Source organism: Neolamprologus multifasciatus, chromosome 5 (assembly GCF_963576455.1).
Source record: "Neolamprologus multifasciatus chromosome 5, fNeoMul1.2, whole genome shotgun sequence".
Taxonomy (NCBI): Eukaryota; Metazoa; Chordata; class Actinopteri; order Cichliformes; family Cichlidae; genus Neolamprologus; species Neolamprologus multifasciatus.
The window spans coordinates 29,994,666-30,013,222 of record NC_140443.1 but is presented as its reverse complement, the minus strand read 5'-3'; the positions used below and the strand labels follow the sequence as shown (position 1 = coordinate 30,013,222).

General features: G+C 44.3%; 1 protein-coding gene across 3 annotated transcripts; it reads left to right on the top strand.

Moving 5' to 3' along the window:
* The first annotated feature begins 4,155 nt into the window (after window positions 1-4,155).
* Window positions 4,156-18,526, top strand: myh7ba (myosin, heavy chain 7B, cardiac muscle, beta a). 3 transcript variants are annotated; one of them, XM_085161280.1, is made up of 44 exons: window positions 4,156-4,229; window positions 4,510-4,658; window positions 5,133-5,236; window positions 5,340-5,483; window positions 5,629-5,785; window positions 5,896-5,923; window positions 6,208-6,304; window positions 6,893-6,916; window positions 7,001-7,093; window positions 7,209-7,272; window positions 7,353-7,451; window positions 7,538-7,641; window positions 7,750-7,888; window positions 7,998-8,116; window positions 8,397-8,546; window positions 8,794-8,964; window positions 9,038-9,217; window positions 9,322-9,454; window positions 9,549-9,625; window positions 9,966-10,053; window positions 10,150-10,267; window positions 10,355-10,478; window positions 10,918-11,054; window positions 12,837-13,092; window positions 13,192-13,434; window positions 13,582-13,758; window positions 13,845-13,990; window positions 14,081-14,171; window positions 14,249-14,638; window positions 14,719-14,845; window positions 14,932-15,050; window positions 15,166-15,362; window positions 15,455-15,638; window positions 15,816-15,981; window positions 16,077-16,201; window positions 16,283-16,398; window positions 16,481-16,673; window positions 16,761-16,964; window positions 17,052-17,177; window positions 17,302-17,472; window positions 17,564-17,668; window positions 17,746-17,841; window positions 18,025-18,159; window positions 18,412-18,526. In XM_085161280.1, exons 2-44 carry the CDS (start codon window positions 4,562-4,564, stop codon window positions 18,421-18,423), a joined length of 5,826 nt encoding a protein of 1,941 aa, XP_085017406.1. In that variant the 5' UTR covers window positions 4,156-4,229; window positions 4,510-4,561; the 3' UTR covers window positions 18,424-18,526. The 3 variants fall into 3 exon arrangements, with proteins under 3 accessions (XP_085017406.1, XP_085017407.1, XP_085017408.1); XM_085161281.1 differs by having other exon boundaries at window positions 4,185-4,200; XM_085161282.1 differs by lacking the exons at window positions 4,156-4,229; window positions 4,510-4,658; window positions 5,133-5,236; window positions 5,340-5,483; window positions 6,208-6,304 and having other exon boundaries at window positions 5,716-5,785.
* Window positions 18,527-18,557: the final 31 nt, after the last annotated feature.

Below are 18,557 nucleotides of genomic sequence, written 5' to 3'. Positions count from 1 at the left end.
TCATGAAACACCAGTTGTATTTCTGATTATGCAAATGATGTTATGTGAAGGAAGTTTGTGTTTCCTTAGCCTTGAGCCAAGCGACCTGTGTCAGTTACCTCAAATTCTGCCTGGAAACAAAGTAGATTAACTGAACTCGATGGTGTAACACATTTGCTGCTTGATTGGTTTCCACGGGCGACAGGTGAAATCTCACACGGCAGAGGTCCTGATGGTGTTTGTGTGGGTGAGTGGATATTGGTGTATGGGCACGTGCACATACAGGAAACATACGGGGGGCTCGGAGCCTGAGTAAACTGTGAAAGAGCTGCCACGCGGCCTGCTGAAATGCCTTTCATTGTGACAGCAGTTCTGTCTAAACAGTTATGGTCAGAGGCCGAGCGCCGCCACCTGTATCCCTGGACGTCTTTAACGGACCCTCGGCAGGGCTGACAGTAAATTAAGGGAAGCTATGTCTACCCTGACAGCGAGATGCTGTAGGTCACTGACTGAAGGTCTTTCCAAGCAGCTAGACAGGTTTCCCTTCCAAGTCTATTTAAAGTCAAGCAGAGCAACTGAAGTCATGGCGCACTGTTTAGAAACAGTGATTTCATTGGAACCAAAATACAGGAGATCAAAAACATGGAGAGGGGCATCATCGTGTAACCTGATTTTTTTTTTTCATGCATCCACGTTGCATTTTGCAGTGATTTATCAAGCTTAGTGATGCAGATAAAGAAAATGAGCTGGACAAATTATAAAGTCCACTCAATATTTTTAAAAAACTGCTAACAGTTCACAGATGTATTCATGTGTTTCCTTGTAAGTCAGTCATTTTCTGTAATTCAATTTGAACTTTGCAAAGCAAACAGTTTACAAACTGCGTCCTACACACAAACAGCTTTAGCTCGTTTACTTTCCATCCTCAAACAGCAAAACGCAAACTAACCTCACCACAGTGGATTCGTTTTAGTGTGTTTATACGAAGACTTGTGAGTGATATGTCTAACAGCATCCTTGTTAACCCTTTCTACCAACTTTATTAGATGGGGGTGGGGGGGGGAGGCTGCAGTGGGGCTGTCACTGAGATCCTGGAGTGCGTCAGATTGTCTGCGGGCCTCTGTTTGGATAAGGTTGTATTCCCATTGTTTCTGATGCCCCAGCTGGGCCGAGGTATGCCTCCATGCTCCTGAAATAGAAAGACAGCTGAGGGCTGCCATGCATACTGAGGGCAGGGTTGGCCGGGCCCACTGACCCACACCACATCTTAGCACAATGAGAGACGGAGTATTGTCTGGAGCCAGAGAGTAATAGCTGAGGTATCAAACGCCCCAAATGGATTGCTAAAAGACTGATTAACTCCTCGGCGTGTTATTGTTGTCTGTGTATGGGTAAATGTACGGGTGGGCTGGAGTGGAACGGGTGTGGTGGAGTAATTGGGGGCTTTGGAGTGTGTTTCTGCCACGCGACTGCCCGTCTCCACTCCAATGAAGCGTCAGCTAAAGACCTGAGCCCGCACAGTTGCTGCAAGGTATTGTGGGCAAGCACGAGGCGATTACAGATATATCCACCAGCGATGAATGCTTTGATCCAAAATGAAACACAGCTTCACCCCCCAATTTTAGGTTGCTGCTACAAGTCAAAGTAGGGCTCTTCAAATCCTACTTTTTATTATGCATTTTAAAACATTTTTTAGATCAATATGTTTGCTCTGAAGCGAGTAGACTGTGTTACTGCTTTCCCATGAGAAAAAGAATAAATAAAAGAAGCCAGAAAGGAAAAATTATAAAGAGTTCTTAGCTGAAAAAGGTGCGTAGAGGACTTTATGTAAAGATGCTGATAACCAGATTTCTGACACTGAATTTATCTCAAACTTCTTCATATTACAGTAAAACAGCTTGAAAAGAAAATGATATTTCTTTTCTCAATGACAGACTGGGTTTTGTGAATGTGAAAAGATACAAATGTATCATTTTTTGGCATTACTGTTTCTGGAGGAACATTCCTACTGCATAGAGCGAGAGGTGTGACCATGCAGTGCGTGATTAAACACTGCAGAGAATGGCTGCAGTCATAATTCCCAATCTCCCTCCATCTCACTGCCTAAGCCTCCTGGCATTCGGTGCATGATGATCTAAAACAACTGTGACCGACCCCCAGATCAAGCCCTGATGCCCCAAATGTCAGCTCCTCGCATGCACATCACCAAACTGCCGGTGAGCCAACCCTCCCCAGGAGACGACTCTGTCCCCACACTTTTGGTGCTGAGCTCTACAGCTGGACGACTGCTCGGTTATTTTATACTGGAGGGTAACTTAAAGCTGCACAAATGTCTCATAATCAAAGCAGGAGTAATAATGGGCCTGGATGCAGTGGGGTGGGAGGTCTAAATGATTTTGAGGAACACTGGGGACGTAAGGAGAGCCGTTGCTCCGAGAAGTCAGCTGTTGCAGTGGGCTGCAGTATAGCGGTGCAGAGAGATGTCCTGGGCCCGACGCCGAAGCTGCAATCGCTTGTGTGTGTGTGTTTACGTGCTGGAGTTTGTGCACTTATTTAAAGCCAGCAGCTCTGGGGACTTTGGGATTCATCTTCTCCTCGTGTGTTATCAGCACGCCAGCTTTTCAAACGGTGCACCAAAGTGACATGGTACATAAACCTGCCTCTGCTTCTCTGAAGAGACCCTCGTCCCAGAATAGCTCAGACCCGCTCTATCTAACTGATGCCTAAGAAAGTTTGAGACATCACGGCAACACCTCTCAGTCTGCCACGGCAACAGATAGCGGCATCAACAAAGATGGCCGCCCCTCAAGTCAAGACATCCCATTACGAGTGGGTTTTCTCCTTCTCTCTGTCTCACTCTCTGAGTTGTTGTGGGGAAAGGGCGCTCTCTTGTCGTGTTACAAGACGGCCCACCGCTTTTCAGGACTTTGTAAAAACAAACAAACAAACAAACAAACAATAAACTGCAGAGAGTCTGTCAAGTGCAGATGACCATTTCTGGCTTATCTATAGAGCTTTCGCTGATTTTGACACAGCCAGCAGTTAACAGTCGATCTCTCTATCAGGAATGCTGGACTCTGGCTTTGTCTATTCTGAGAAACTCTGGTCCCCCTTTCTCCCCCCCTATGCTGCTGCACTGTCACCCTGCTCTCATACCACACACCAACCTCTCCCTTTGCTCTGAAGGTCAGATCTGGTGGAGCAGGAGTGTGAGAGGCGCAGTAGCTTATGACACAATTAACGGACACACTAAATTGCAGCATCTGCGAGTGATAATACAGCACACTGGGCTTTCAGTGGACAGGCATCATTCTTCTTTGCTTTTTTCCCTCTCAGAGGCTTGGTGTGGTAAATCCAAACATGTTCCTGGCATCAGCTCCGCAGAAAAAACAAACAATGAAAGAAGAAAAAAATGAAACTGTGACTCTTTTCAACACTTTTTGGGCATAAATCGAAACATTTATTGGTTTTAAATTCACATGAGGCTCTTTATTGTGAACCCTGCGCCATGTTTCTCTCTATTAATATAATGTTGGATATTTATAGTAACATGTTTAATGCCACACAGCTCCTGAAATAATCTCTTCTAAGGTTGCATCCTCTGTGGCCACACACAATAGCAAACATCTCTGGCAGCACTTGACAACAAAAACGCTGCATGACTATTACTTAGAGGCCAACGTGAGTTCACAGCACGAAAGTCACGCAAGAGGTTAAATGTAGGGTCAAACAAAAGTTAAGTAGTTGAGAAGATGAATTATGAAGTCTTGGCTGTAACTTTGATTCTGTTTTAGTGCTGTTGTTGTTTTTGTTTGTTTGTTTTTATCTCCGTCTCTCTGATTATTCCTGTTTTTGTTGTTGTCTTTTAAACATATTATTTCATGGTAGAGGTAATGATGCAATGCCCTTCAGAGTCTGCATAAAGGAAAATAATAACTCTCCCCCTCCAGGATGCTCCTAATGCAACTCTAACACTCCCTCGCTGTGTGTACAGTGCATAAAATAACTGGGATACAAAAATAGCCGGCTTGAGTTCAGAGCAATGACAAAAACGTAGCTTTCCTTTTGTGTCAATTGAGACAGGCGCCCCGCACCAATAGGAGTCGGAGGAGGTGGCATATGCTAATGAGGGACAAATGTCCACTGACCGTGACCTTGAGGAAAACAGTATAAAGGAGGGCACATCCCAGTGAGCAGTTATTTCGTTGTGCTCTTTCTCAGGTCAGTAGACAACTTTTTGCCTCTGTTTGGTAGGTTGAACTTTGCGCATTTTGCGCGCGGGGATTGTCTGCCTTTTTAAAGAGTCCCAATTTAATTTTTAAGAGTAAAGTAATCTCGCTTGCCATCGCTTTGTCGGTTAACGGTCTTTGCACTTCTGTAGTTTTCTTCTGATTTCTTAGTAGCGGATTTGCGCTCTTTGCGCACAGGCTGTTTTCGTTTCATCCCGCCGTGAAAACTGAAGTAACCACAGGCGCTTTGACATGTAATGAGCTACTGACCTTAATGCAAAGATTTGTCTTCTTATCAAAGAAATTCTTCAACTGGTGCCTCCGGTTTTCGGGGCCGGCGAGGAGCTGCCACCATGTCGCGCTTTGACGTGAAAGAGTTTGGAGAGGCTTCGCAGTTTTTACGCAAATCTGATCTGGAGCTGCTGGCGTTGCAAACCACGGCTTTTGACGGTAGGCCTTTTAAGGAGACTTCAAAGGAACTAAACCTTAAAGCGCTTCACTTAAGAAATAGTCTTTTAAAAAAGGAGAAATCTATCTGATATTGTGCGATTAGGCCTTTTCGTTTTAGTAACAAAGCTGTGTTTAATGTAATGTTTTTTAAAGGGATACAAACAGTTTTGAAACAACAACAAAAATGATAATAAAAAAAAAACATGTTTGGGATTTTAAAATTGAGATCATTGTGATCGCAACAAATGCATCCTAACATAACAGAACATATATCAATTAGTTAGCTATTAGTTATTCATATTTTATTCAAAGTTTGGTTTGAACTTTCCATTTACATTATTTTTTTTTTTTTTTTTTTTTTGTTTAAATCTGCTTAATTAAATGTTTATTAAATTTTTGGAGATTTGGTTTTGTATTATCAATAATTCCCCCAATCCTCTCAATAATACTCCTCTCTCTCTACACCTCTGCCAGGTAAGAAGCGAGCTTGGATCCCGGATGAAAAAGAGGCTTACATTGAGATCGAGATCAAGGATGTCAGCGGTGACAAAGTCATTGTTGAGACCAAAGATGGCAGGGTAAATGTCCATCCCTCTGTGGTACCTACTGACACATCTTCTCATGACTTTAACTGTATCTGCATGATTTCCTTCTCATGTCTTTGTGTGTCCATCGCCTCAGACCCTGACAGTGAAGGAATGTGACATCCAGCAAATGAACCCTCCAAAGTATGACATGATCGAAGACATGGCCATGCTGACGCACCTCAATGAGGCCTCTGTGCTTCACAACCTGCGCAGACGCTACAGCGCCTGGATGATCTATGTAAGTATCTCAGCACCGAGGGATGTTTCCAGGTTGCTTTAAGTGGCTAGATTATCCAGATTTCAGCTGTGAGCTGGTGTGAAGTCAGCCTCTCAGTAGAAAGATGGTTTTAGGCATCTTGTGTCTTGTCCCTCTGTTTCCTCAGACTTACTCGGGGCTCTTCTGCGTGACAGTGAATCCATACAAATGGCTGCCTGTCTACACAGCTCCTGTGGTGGCTGCCTACAAAGGCAAACGCCGCTCTGAGGCACCACCGCACATCTACTCGATTGCAGACAATGCCTACAATGACATGCTTCGCAGTGAGTGCACACACACACTCACGCACATATGAAATAACTCTGTAAAGTGGTCTAACGCAGCGGTGGTGTCTTTTTAAATATAAACACAAAATCTATTCTGTCTTCATCAGATCGAGAAAATCAATCCATGCTCATCACGTAAGTTTCACCTGCTTTATTTTTATTTTTTTAATTTGGTCTTGTTTCAAGCCACAAATTTGGGAAGAAATACACATCTTACACACATACAACAATTTTAAAGATTTGATTTGAAGATTTTTTTTGTTTTTTCCTCCATTTTTTTTCTCTGACTGAACCTTGTTCCTTCCTTTTTAAATTTTTTACCCCACTTGTAACATGCAGTGTACATGTACCAGTTTTGTGAGCAGTTTTTACTGTGTCTGTTTGTATGTACACTTTGTTATTTTTTTACACTCCTATAGCGGAGAATCCGGTGCTGGCAAAACTGTCAACACGAAACGTGTCATTCAGTATTTTGCCATTGTGGCAGCTCTCGGGGATACACCTGCCAAAAAAGGAGTAAGGCCGATGTGGCAACCCGTATTTTTGTTTCCTCCCGTTTTTTAATCTTTTTTTTTTTTTTTTTTGCTTCATTTAATTTTTATTTTCTTCCTCTTTTTTTTGGTCCCAGGACCCCTTCAGTGTACACCCTTAAAACCATGTCCATACATTTTCCTCACTGTCAACATGGTGAATGTGAGAACTGATTGCATTCATGTCTGAGTCTCTACCTTCATGTGTTGTGTTCCAGCTGCTCCACTCTGCTTTCTTGTTGTTTTTAATCATTTCTTTTTTCCTCTCCCCTTTTCCCTTTTTTATGGCTCAGAATTTTAATTTTCTCTTCTTTTCCCCCTTTGCTTAAATTTTTTTGGGACTTTTCCATGTTGTTTGATGCTCCCCTTTTTCTTCCCTCCGTTCATCATAAGAAACACGGTGACCTTTTTTTTTTTTTTTTTTTTTTTTTTTTTTCTTTTTTTACCACAGCTTTAACACCAAGTTTCTAATTTTCCAGTCGATCATGGTGTTCCCCTTTGATTGTGAGAGCATTATTCAGTCATGGTTTCTGTGATTTGACACTCACACTCTTTTCCCCTTCTTCCTTTACAGCAAGGTCCTGCAACCAAAACCGGGGTGAGTTTAGCAGAAAAATAAACACAACTGTCAAAAATTACTTTGTGTTGGCATTATTTATATTACACTTTTTTTTCTCTGCAGGGGACTCTGGAGGATCAGATCATTGAGGCGAATCCTGCCATGGAGGCGTTTGGTAATGCCAAAACGCTAAGGAATGACAACTCATCCCGATTTGTGAGTAACTGGAAACTGTACTTAGTCTAAAACAGAGTTTATGGATTGAAACAGGTTTGGAATTCTCTTAATGGTGATTATTTATTTTAAACTCGATGATTTCTTACGTCTGCAGGGCAAATTCATAAGGATCCACTTTGGTCCTACTGGCAAACTGGCCTCAGCTGACATTGACATATGTGAGTAAATTAAAGCACAGAGTGATTAAAACCACACAGTTCTCAGTTTGTTTCATGTCCCACACAAACATGTCCTTCAGATCTTCTGGAAAAATCCAGAGTTATATTCCAGCAGCCCGGTGAGAGAAGCTACCACATCTACTACCAGATCATGTCACAGAAGAAACCAGAACTCTTAGGTTAGTTACTCTGGTTGCTTTGGATATTTAGATACTGTGTACTACTGCTCATCTGCAAAATGATTTTAAAAACCCTCGTTTTCCAGACATGCTGCTGGTGTCATCCAACCCATATGACTACCACTTCTGCTCCCAGGGCGTGACGACTGTGGAGAACCTGGATGATGGGCTGGAGCTGATGGCCACTGACGTAAACTTTTATCCTCTTCGCTGATAAAAAAAACAACAAAAAAAAACCCAAACCTGTACGCTGAATAGATTTGTAAAGTTGTAGCTTTGCTTTCTTGATCTCTTACAGCATGCCATGGACATCCTGGGCTTCCTACCAGATGAGAAGTATGGCTGCTATAAAATAGTCGGAGCCATCATGCATTTTGGCAACATGAAATTCAAGCAAAAGCAGCGCGAGGAACAGGCGGAGGCCGACGGCACTGAAAGTAAGAACCTGTAGTCTGCAAGGAGTGAGCATAAAAGAATGAAAAGAAACCATGCAGTTAAAACAGGGGTCATGTTTCACTCGTTTTTCATCTCCTTTTCTGCTACCAGGTGCAGACAAAGCCTCATACCTGATGGGAGTCAGTTCAGCTGACCTCATCAAGGGCCTCCTCCACCCAAGGGTGAAGGTGGGAAATGAGTATGTTGTGAAGGGACAGAGTGTTGAACAGGTGAGGAGACGCAGTGTCTCATGTGTGTGTTTTTGTTAAGCGTAAAGAGGCATAATACACCCCATAATAATCATACAAACATCTATTAGTACAGTGGAGTAAAAGTTCAGTGGTTGCTCTCCTACCGTTAGGCTAATGGAAGGACGGCTTCTTAATCCTCAGTCAATACACTCAGCTCTCAACACACTAGAATATGGTATCCAAACAACAGAGGCCATCCACGTGAATGACATTATTCCTTCTTTGTGTGTGTGTGTGTAACTGTGCGTGGGTGCTGAAGGTTACCTATGCACTCGGAGCTTTGGCCAAAGCCACGTATGACCGCATGTTCAAATGGCTCGTGGGGCGCATCAACCGGACCCTGTACACCTCCCTCCCTCGCCAGTACTTCATAGGAGTCCTGGACATTGCAGGGTTTGAGATCTTTGATGTGAGTTGATCTGCATGAAAATTCAAATGACAGTCATACAGATAAAAGTTGAAAAAATAAAACTAGTTCAACACTTGCGTGATGATACGTCTTTTTATAACCTGAGCGTTCCTCGCAGTAGCTCACACTGTAATGACTCGGCAACGCTGCAGGCTGATCTGTAACAGTTTCTCCTGTTTTTCATGCTCCTGTGGTGTCTCCTCTGAACGCCTGTTCTTTTTTCTTTTCTTTTTTTCTTCCATTGAAGCTCAACAGCTTTGAGCAGCTGTGCATCAACTTCACGAATGAGAAACTGCAACAGTTTTTCAACCACCACATGTTCATCCTGGAGCAGGAAGAGTACAAGAGAGAGGGTATCGAATGGACCTTCATCGATTTCGGGCTGGACCTTCAAGCGTGCATTGATCTCATTGAAAAGGTGAGCACAGCGTTGTGCTCTTACAGCCTACATGTGAGGGCTTATAGAGACTAACATGCTGTGTTTGGTGCAGCCGCTGGGCATCATGTCCATCCTTGAAGAGGAGTGCATGTTCCCAAAGGCTTCAGATAACAGCTTTAAAGCCAAGATGTATGACAATCACCTTGGCAAGTCACCAAACTTCCAAAAACCACGGCCAGACAAGAAGCGCAAGTTCGAGGCCCATTTTGAACTGGTGCACTACGCTGGAGTAGTAAGTTGGTTTTCACAAGAGCAATTCTACAAGATAACATTTTACATTTAATACATTACCTGTTTACTCATTTGCGTTTTGTTTGTTTTTTGTTTTATTTGTAGGTACCGTACAACATTTTTGGCTGGTTAGACAAAAATAAGGACCCACTGAATGAGACAGTGGTGGCTTGTTTCCAAAAGTCCGCCAACAAGCTGCTTGCTTCTCTGTATGAGAATTACGTTGCCTCTGACTCTGGTACAGTTTGGATTCTGATGGATGACTAAAGAATGAATAAATGATGTTTTAATCATTTATTAATTTAGTAATCCTTCCTTTGACACCCTTGCAGCGCCCGACACCAAGGCAGGTGGCAAGGAAAAGAGGAAGAAGGCAGCCTCCTTCCAGACTGTGTCCCAGCTTCATAAGGTGAGGCTGATGTGGCTGCTGCAGGGCTTGTGGAAAAACACACTGAAGCTGGAAGCAAATGCACTGAGAGGCTTTAATGCAGGTGTTTAGTGCAAAATTGTGGATGTCACTGGAGCGTGGGGACGGAGGCAGTTAAGACTTGCAGTGATGTTTAGGGCAATGATCACATGAACATCACTTTAAGTCTGTGCTGGCTCCTCTCTTCTTTACTTCAAGGATTTCTCATGCGAGCGTCACAGAGTAACAGGTTTTACATGGTTGATGTCTTTGGTATTTTAACAGAATATTCTAAGTATTTTTATTCACTCATTTGGTTTGCTGTGATTCTTTGTTCCTGCAGGAAAATCTGAATAAGCTGATGACCAACCTCCGGAGCACACAGCCCCATTTTGTTCGCTGCATCATCCCTAATGAGACCAAGACTCCAGGTAAACCAAAACGTAATCGTCACATATTACCAGCTGATTAAAAACAATATGGACTTTTGGACACCACGACTCATGTTTGAAACCTGTTCTGCACAGGGATCATAGATGCATTTCTTGTGCTGCACCAGCTGCGCTGTAACGGCGTGCTGGAAGGCATCAGGATCTGCAGGAAGGGCTTTCCCAACCGGATCCTGTACGCCGAGTTCAAGCAGCGGTAAGATATGCGCACACATCACTCGGATCACATAAGAGATATCGCGGTGCTATCATGGTCCTTTTTGTTTGGTAATCATTCAATCAGCTACCGCATCCTGAACCCACACGCCATCCCAGAGGACAAGTTTGTGGACAGCAGGAAAGCAGCGGAGAAGCTGCTGGCCTCCCTGGACATCGACCACAGCCAGTACAGATTTGGACACACAAAGGTGTCTATTTTATTTTATTTTTTTCCAAGTTTCTCATAATTTATACATAGTACATTTTTTAAGATGAAATTGAAACAGTACAAAAAAAATACTCCATATACATATTTACACACAAAGGGATAAATTAAAATATTAATAATAATTAATCAAAATGCTGATAGTGTATAACACAGATTTTTTTTTTATATTAGCTATTAAACAATTTAACAATTCAAATGCATTTATTTAGAAGGTTTCTGTGTTTTTCTTTAATACAAATATGAATATATTTTACTTAGTACATTTTTATTGTGGCTGTATTCCTTGCATGGCTGTGTCAAAGTTAAAATGAGTTTTGAAATTGAAAGTTAATCGACCATTTGATTATGCAAATAAAAATCTTTGTAATCCACACTTTTTAGTTTGTATTTTGTAATTAAAACCGTTTCTTTTCATGTAGGTGTTCTTCAAAGCAGGCTTGCTGGGTCACCTCGAAGAGATGAGGGATGAGCGTTTGGCCAAAGTCTTGACGCTGTTTCAGGCGGCCGCTCGTGGCCTAATCATGAGGATGGAGCTGCCGAAGGTGAAGGAAAGGAGGTAAAAAATAAATAAATAAATAAAAATTAAAAAAAGAGTAAATTTGCTTATTACTCTAAAAGAAGAGAAAGAGTGTTAATGAGCACAAGCCTTCGAGCTCCACCTCACAGGAAGGTGAAGACATGAGTACAAAAAGCAGACCTCCAACAGTTGCTCCTCCGAACAGGTTTAATAGAGCCCGGTGAGCCGCGAGACCCCCGGCCTGTGATACCTTATCGTTCACTCCCTCGCTCAAGTATGTTTGGCATGCAAGGGCAGTGTTATCGGCGTGTGTGAGGCGTGTGCTTGTCCTTGTATGGTTACCAGTTATGCGTGTGGCCCTGCTGTTAATAAGGGCTGCATGCCCCCCCCCCCCCCCCTCATTTCTCTCCCGCACACCCCACGCTCGCAGGTCTCTGGCCATTCTCTCCCTCTGCTTTCTCTAAATGAAACAATGCGGACGGTGTCCTCAGAGCCAGGTGGCGACATGTGTCAAGTGGCAGCTGCTCGGGGCCTCCCTAAAAATACAACCATCACCACCACCCCCACTCACCCCACCCCTTCCCTGGATGCCCAATGGCCCCTGGCCCCTTTTGTCCACGGCGCCTGTACTTCTAAGTGTGCGCATTGATGGGATAGGTGGCGGGTGACAGAGGATTAAAGCTGGCTGTCGGACAGAGGGCTTTAGTTTCTAAATAAACACAAACGCTCACCTTTGAGAGGCACCCGGCATGGAGTCATGTCAAAAACGCAATCAGCCCCTCAACCCTCCACCCCTCCCGCACAACCACCACTCAGTCACCTCCCAACCCTTGCAAGCGCACGCTCGCCCAAACCCTCTAAACATTGACGCGAAGTCCTTGACTAATCTGCTCCGGGTCCATATTTAGGGCTGTGAGACACCATCCTGCTGAGACTAAATCAATCTGGCTACCCTGTTTGGCCAGAGTCGTGAAACATCAAAAGCAGCATTAGGTGTTTGATTTCACGTGGCATCCATCTGTGTATGATTAGATACAAGGGAGTGGATACTCGCAGGGTTAGTGCCAAAAAAATCAAGCGCCAAGAAGTCGATAAATAAACGGGGAAAGCCCGGGATAAATCTCTCTGACCTAACCGCCCTGCGGTATAACATTTAGAGTTTTAACTTTGCATCCACTGAACTTTTGAGCAGACATGGCATCATGTGACACTGCTTTAGCTACCTAATATATCCATTTATTTAAGTTTTCTATTTGAACTGCTTATCTGTAGCTTTTAGTTGTTTAAACCATTTAATCTGCACCTTTTATTCATTTCAAATATAACACTTTTAGCTCTCTAGCTGATATATCATTCTCTTTACTCGATCTTTCCCTGATTACATGCTCCCAGTAGAAGTGATCACAGGGAACAAAAACTACATTTAGATTTACTTTTAATTTACTGAAATAACATTAAAGCTACACAAATTTAATTCATGTTTGTTCACATAAATATATATAAAAAACAATTCCAGTCCAATTGTCACATGACTGTGATGTAGTTGTTTGCGTTCTGAAAGTTTACCCCTGGTAAAAACACTGCCTGTATAAGCATTAAAATTATTAGGAAAAAATCACCGAACACTAAAACAGGTTTTAGTTTTGTCAATTAAATTATGTTAAATAAAACTAATTTAGCTACACAACAGGTTTTAAACAAAGCTCCTGGCAGCTGCAAAGTAAAGTCCTGCCTCGGTGGCATTTCCTTTTTCTCTGTAACATTTCAGATTTGCTTTTGATTTCACATAAATGTATTGAGAAAACCTTTTGTTGTTTTCAGAGAGGCTCTGATGATCATCCAGTGGAACATCCGGGCCTTCAACGCCGTCAAGCACTGGCCCTGGATGAAGCTCTTCTTCAAAATAAAACCCCTCCTGAAGAGCGCCGCTAACGAGAAAGAGCTGGCGTCTTTGAAGGAGGAGCTGGCCAAGCTGAAGGAAGCTCTGGAAAAATCTGAAATGAAACGGAAGGAGCTGGAAGAGCGGCAGGTCAGCCTGATCCAAGAGAAGAATGACCTCTCTCTACAGCTGCAAGCCGTAAGTTTTTCTCCTGATGTGCGGTATTTACACATTCAGCCTTTACACACACTGGCGTAGTGAGAAATTTGCTAAAGATGTACATTTTCTTCCTCACAGGAGCAGGACAACCTGGCAGACGCTGAGGAGCGCTGTGACCTGCTCATCAAGACTAAGATCCAGCTGGAGGCCAAAGTCAAGGAACTCCTGGAAAGGCTGGAGGACGAGGAAGAGATGAGCTCTAATGTGCTCGCTAAGAAGCGCAAGCTGGAAGATGAGTGTGCTGAGCTGAAGAAGGATATAGACGATCTGGAGATCACCCTGGCTAAACTGGAAAAGGAGAAGCATGCCACTGAGAACAAGGTAAGAAAAATGGATGAGAAAGAGCAGTAAGCTTCCTCCAGGGGGCGCTAAGAGGCCAGAGAAAGGACCACAGCATGCACAGTGGACAGGAGTTCAGTTTCTCACTGCCTGATTGTTAAACTCATTTTTAATCTTTTTATTTTGCAGGTGAAAAACCTAATTGAGGAAATGGCGGCTCTGGATGAAACCATACTGAGGCTGACCAAGGAGAAGAAGGCTCTTCAGGAGGCTCATCAGCAGACTCTGGATGACCTACAGGCAGAGGAGGACAAAGTCAACACTCTGACCAAAGCAAAGGCTAAGCTGGAGCAACAAGTAGATGATGTGAGTTTAAGACAAAACACAGAAATAAAGTGCTGTTACACCATTTAGTCAAAACTATAAGATGTTTTCTTTCTGTGGTTCATCAGCTGGAAGGCTCCTTGGAACAAGAGAAAAAGCTACGTATGGACCTGGAACGAGTCAAACGTAAACTGGAGGGAGATCTAAAGGTCTCTTTAGAGTCTGTGATGGACCTGGAGAATGACAAACAGCAACTTGAAGAGAAGCTGAAAAAGTGAGGATTGTCCCATAGTCGCAGATAAACCATCTTTTAAACTATAAAGAGTGAATGATAAAGAACAATTCCCGAACATTTTCCCAACAGAAAAGACTTTGAAATGAATGAAATGAGCACAAGGATAGAAGATGAGCAAGCATTGGCCAATCAGCTTCAGAAGAAGATAAAGGAGCTGCAGGTGAAAATGAGCCTTAGCTTCTAGTAGAGCAGATGTGAGCCACCATCACAAAGTAACTGACTGTCGCTTTTCTCCAGGCTCGCATCGAGGAGTTGGAAGAGGAGCTAGAGGCCGACGGGGCTCTCAGGGCTAAAGCGGAGAAGCAGCGCGGGGACGTGGCCCGTGAGCTGGAGGAGCTGAGCGAGCGCCTGGAGGAGGCCGGTGGAGCCACCTCGGCCCAGATCGAGATGAACAAGAAGAGAGAGGCGGATCTTCTGAAGCTGCGGCGGGACCTGGAGGAAGCCATGCTGCACCACGAGGCCACGACCGCAGCTTTGCGGAAGAAGCACGCCGACACCGTGGCAGAGCTGAGCGAGCAGATTGACAGCCTGCAGAGGGTTAAGCAGAAACTGGAGAAAGAGAGGAGCGAGGCCAAGATGGAGGCCGATGACCTGGCCTCGACTGTGGAGCAGCTCTCCAGGAGCAAGGTATAGATAGAGATTTAAACTAGTAAGGGAATTGCATTTATATCTGTGGCGAAATCAAAGAATTTCCATCTAATCAACAGGCCACTTCAGAGAAGACGTGCCGACTCTATGAAGATCAAATGAACGAGGCTAAAGCCAAGGTGGAGGAGCTCCAGAGGCAGCTCAGTGAAACCAGCACACAAAAGGCCCGTGCTCAGGCTGAGAGTGGTAAGAGGCTATAATTTGATCTGAAAATCTCACAGATTTCATAGACTCATAAGTAATGCCTGTAACTGCTTAACTCCACTATGCAGCCGAGCTGGGCAGGAAACTTGAAGAGCGAGAGGGCATGGTGTCCCAGCTCCAACGTGCCAAAAACTCCTTCAGCCAGAGCGTGGAGGAGCTCAAGAAACAGCTTGAGGAGGAGAATAAGGTCAGCTCCCAATTTATCAGTTCGTCAGTCAAAACTTACCGGCTCACTCGGCGTGTGTTGAGAGTTCCTCCAGTTAAATTAACTCCTTTTCTACCATCATAACTGATCTCTTAAGGCCAAGAGCGCCTTGGCCCATGCTCTCCAATCGTCTCGGCACGACTGTGATCTCCTAAGAGAGCAGTACGATGAAGAGCAGGAGACCAAGGCTGACCTGCAGAGAGCTCTGTCCAAAACCAACGCTGAGGTGGCTCAGTGGAGGACAAAGTATGAAACGGATGCCATCCAGAGGACTGAGGAGCTGGAGGAAGCCAAGTGAGCGTGATGTGGTTTTTAACTTGCAGAATTCGATGGCGCCACACGATTATTTGGAGAGCTGACTTTCAGTTCTGTTTGCCTCTCATTAGAAAGAAGCTGGTGGCACGCCTACAGGAGGCTGAAGAGAGTGTAGAAGCTTCCAATGCCAAGTGCTCCTCCCTGGAGAAGACGAAACATCGACTCCAGACAGAGATCGAAGACCTGGTCGTTGATCTGGAACGTGCCAATGCTGCGGCTGCTGCCCTGGACAGAAAGCAGCGGAACTTTGACAAGGTACTGGCAATGACAAGGACCCTACATCATCAGTACTGCATTCCTGATGTGACCTACTTTGGTGAATTATCTTTGCATTCTTTAGGGAATATCACCCTATTTTTGCACCTCAATCTAGACCCCCTGAGAAGCAATGCTAATAAAAAGCCAAAGAAAACCTTTGATTGTCCCTTCCAGGTGCTAGCTGAATGGAAGCAGAAGTACGAAGAGTCCCAGTCAGAGCTGGAGAGCTCTCAAAAAGAGTCTCGTGGCCTGAGCACAGAGCTCTTTAAACTGAAGAACAGCTATGAGGAGACCTTAGAACATCTGGAGACCATCAAAAGGGAGAACAAGAACCTCCAAGGTACACATGGCCATTAAAATTCAGATGGAATTTACAGAAAGGTTTTCCCTTGACGTAAATTCAAATATAATACTTTCACATATCTTCTCCACCAGAGGAGATTGCTGACCTTTCAGATCAAATCAGTCAGGGAGGAAAAACCATTCACGAGCTGGAAAAGATAAAGAAGGGTCTGGACATCGAGAAAAGTGAGATTCAAGCTGCACTAGAGGAAGCTGAAGTAAGCAGTTTGCCGCGTTTATGTGCAATATTCCTTAAGAACAGTCTGCTAAAGCCTTAATCCTCCATCTGTCTGTCTCAGGCTACTCTGGAACACGAAGAGAGCAAAGGTCTCCGGATCCAGCTGGAGCTTAACCAGATGAAAGCTGATATTGACAGGAAGCTAGCGGAGAAGGATGAAGAAATTGACAGTCTTCGGTGGGTTTTCTAGATAAAGCTCAATTACACTCTTGCTGATCTGCAAGAGTTTTTTTTACTTGCGCCTTTTTCTCCTTTTCAGGCGGAACCACCAGAAAACGGTGGAGTCTATGCAGGCCACCTTGGATGCTGAGGCCAAGTCTCGCAACGAGGCAGTGCGCCTGAGGAAGAAGATGGAAGGCGACCTGAATGAGATGGAGGTGCAGTTGAACCACGCTAACAGGCAGGCCGCGGAGTCCCAGAAACTCCTCAGAAACCTACAGGTGCAGCTCAAGGTGAGTCCATAACTACAGCCAGTCGGTGAGCTCACCTGATGTGCCATTGCACTCTAATGACTTTCTCCACCTGACGCATGACTCCAGGACACTCAGCTAGAGCTGGATGAGACCACCCACAAGAACGAGGAGCTGAAGGAGCAGGTTGCAGTGACAGAGCGTCGAAACAACCTGCTCACCGCCGAAGTGGAGGAGCTCAGGGCCACGCTGGAGCAGAACGACCGCTCACGCAAGCTGGCAGAACATGAACTGCTCGAGGCTACTGAAAGAGTCAACCTGCTGCACTCTCAGGTTGGAAGAACATATTAGATGTTTTTTTTAAGATAGGACTAGTTATAGTCTTGTACTTTAAATGTTGAAAGGAGTTTTCCGTTTCAGAACACTGGGCTGATCAGCCAGAAGAAGAAGCTGGAGGGCGATCTGTCCGTGCTGTCGAATGAGGTGGATGATGCCGTTGAGGAGTGCCGTAATGCAGAAGAAAAAGCCAAAAAGGCGATCACTGATGTAAGTGCCCCAGTAACCAAAATACCAAATGCAACTGTATACATCTGTGGCATAGGACTATGCATTTCACTGGTTGCAATTAAGTTAGATTTGCCGATTTAACAGAGATTTTCTGCATTTGTAGGCGGCCATGATGGCAGAGGAGCTGAAGAAGGAGCAGGACACAAGTGCGCATCTGGAGAGGATGAAGAAGAACATGGAGCAGACCATAAAGGACCTGCAGATGCGTCTGAACGAGGCTGAGCAGATTGCCCTCAAGGGTGGAAAGAAGCAAGTTCAGAAGCTGGAGGCCAGAGTAGGAAATCACATCAGTCAACTGCATATTTACATAGTCCACGTGCTTTAGTTTGGAGTGAGTTTTGGTCATTTTCTTATTGCAATGGTAGGTTAAAGAACTGGAGAACGAATTGGAGTCTGAGCAAAAGAAGAGCCAAGAGTATCAGAAAGGAGTGCGCAAGTATGAAAGGAGAATCAAAGAGCTCTCCTACCAGGTAACTCACTGCGTGTGCACACGGAACATGCCGAGGTGTGCAAATAAGAAGTAAGACCTACCTCTGTTTCTCTGCAGGCCGAGGAGGACAAGAAGAATCTGGTCCGCCTGCAAGAACTCGTCGACAAGCTGCAAGCCAAAGTAAAGAGTTACAAGAGACAGGCTGAAGAAGCGGTGAGTTTTCTGTTTGACAGTAAATGAAAGCTGTAATCGAAGCGATGATTCTAAGTGATGTTGTTTAAACTACAAATTCCTGAGCTTTTCTGTGCGCCACCAGACTGAAAATATCTATATAACACTCAAAGATCTTTTAGTTTGGTGTAAATTGAATATTTTTCTTGGTTTTCTTTTATGCAGGAAGATCAGGTGAACACCAACATGTCCAAGTACAGGAAACTCCAGCATGAGCTTGACGATGCAGAGGAGAGGGCCGATATGGCTGAATCGCAGGTCAACAAGCTGCGGACCCGCACCCGGGATCAAGGCACCAAGGTCGGTAAACAACCCACAATGCATTTCTTGTTACAGCTCACTGCAGAATGGAATTGTATGACCTTTGGAAGAATATTTTAAAATTAGCCAGCGGGCTCCGTAGCATGGACTAATTTTAGAAGAGACTAGATGTAATCCTCTGTTAAAGATGAACTCACTTTAGCCCTCTCATGTGATCTGTAGCACGGTTATGAGTAACTCTGACACTGTGTATGTTGTTGCTAACAAACATCACTGTCTCGTGCTTTTCAGCTGGCCGAGTGATGGAAGAAAGCTGCCCTCAAACCTACGACAGTCAGCCAGCTGCAACAGCTGTGCACCGACTGTGATGGCGCACCCTCCAAATAAAGACTTTTAAACCTTTAAACGCGTCTTTTGTGTGTGTGTGTCAATGTGAT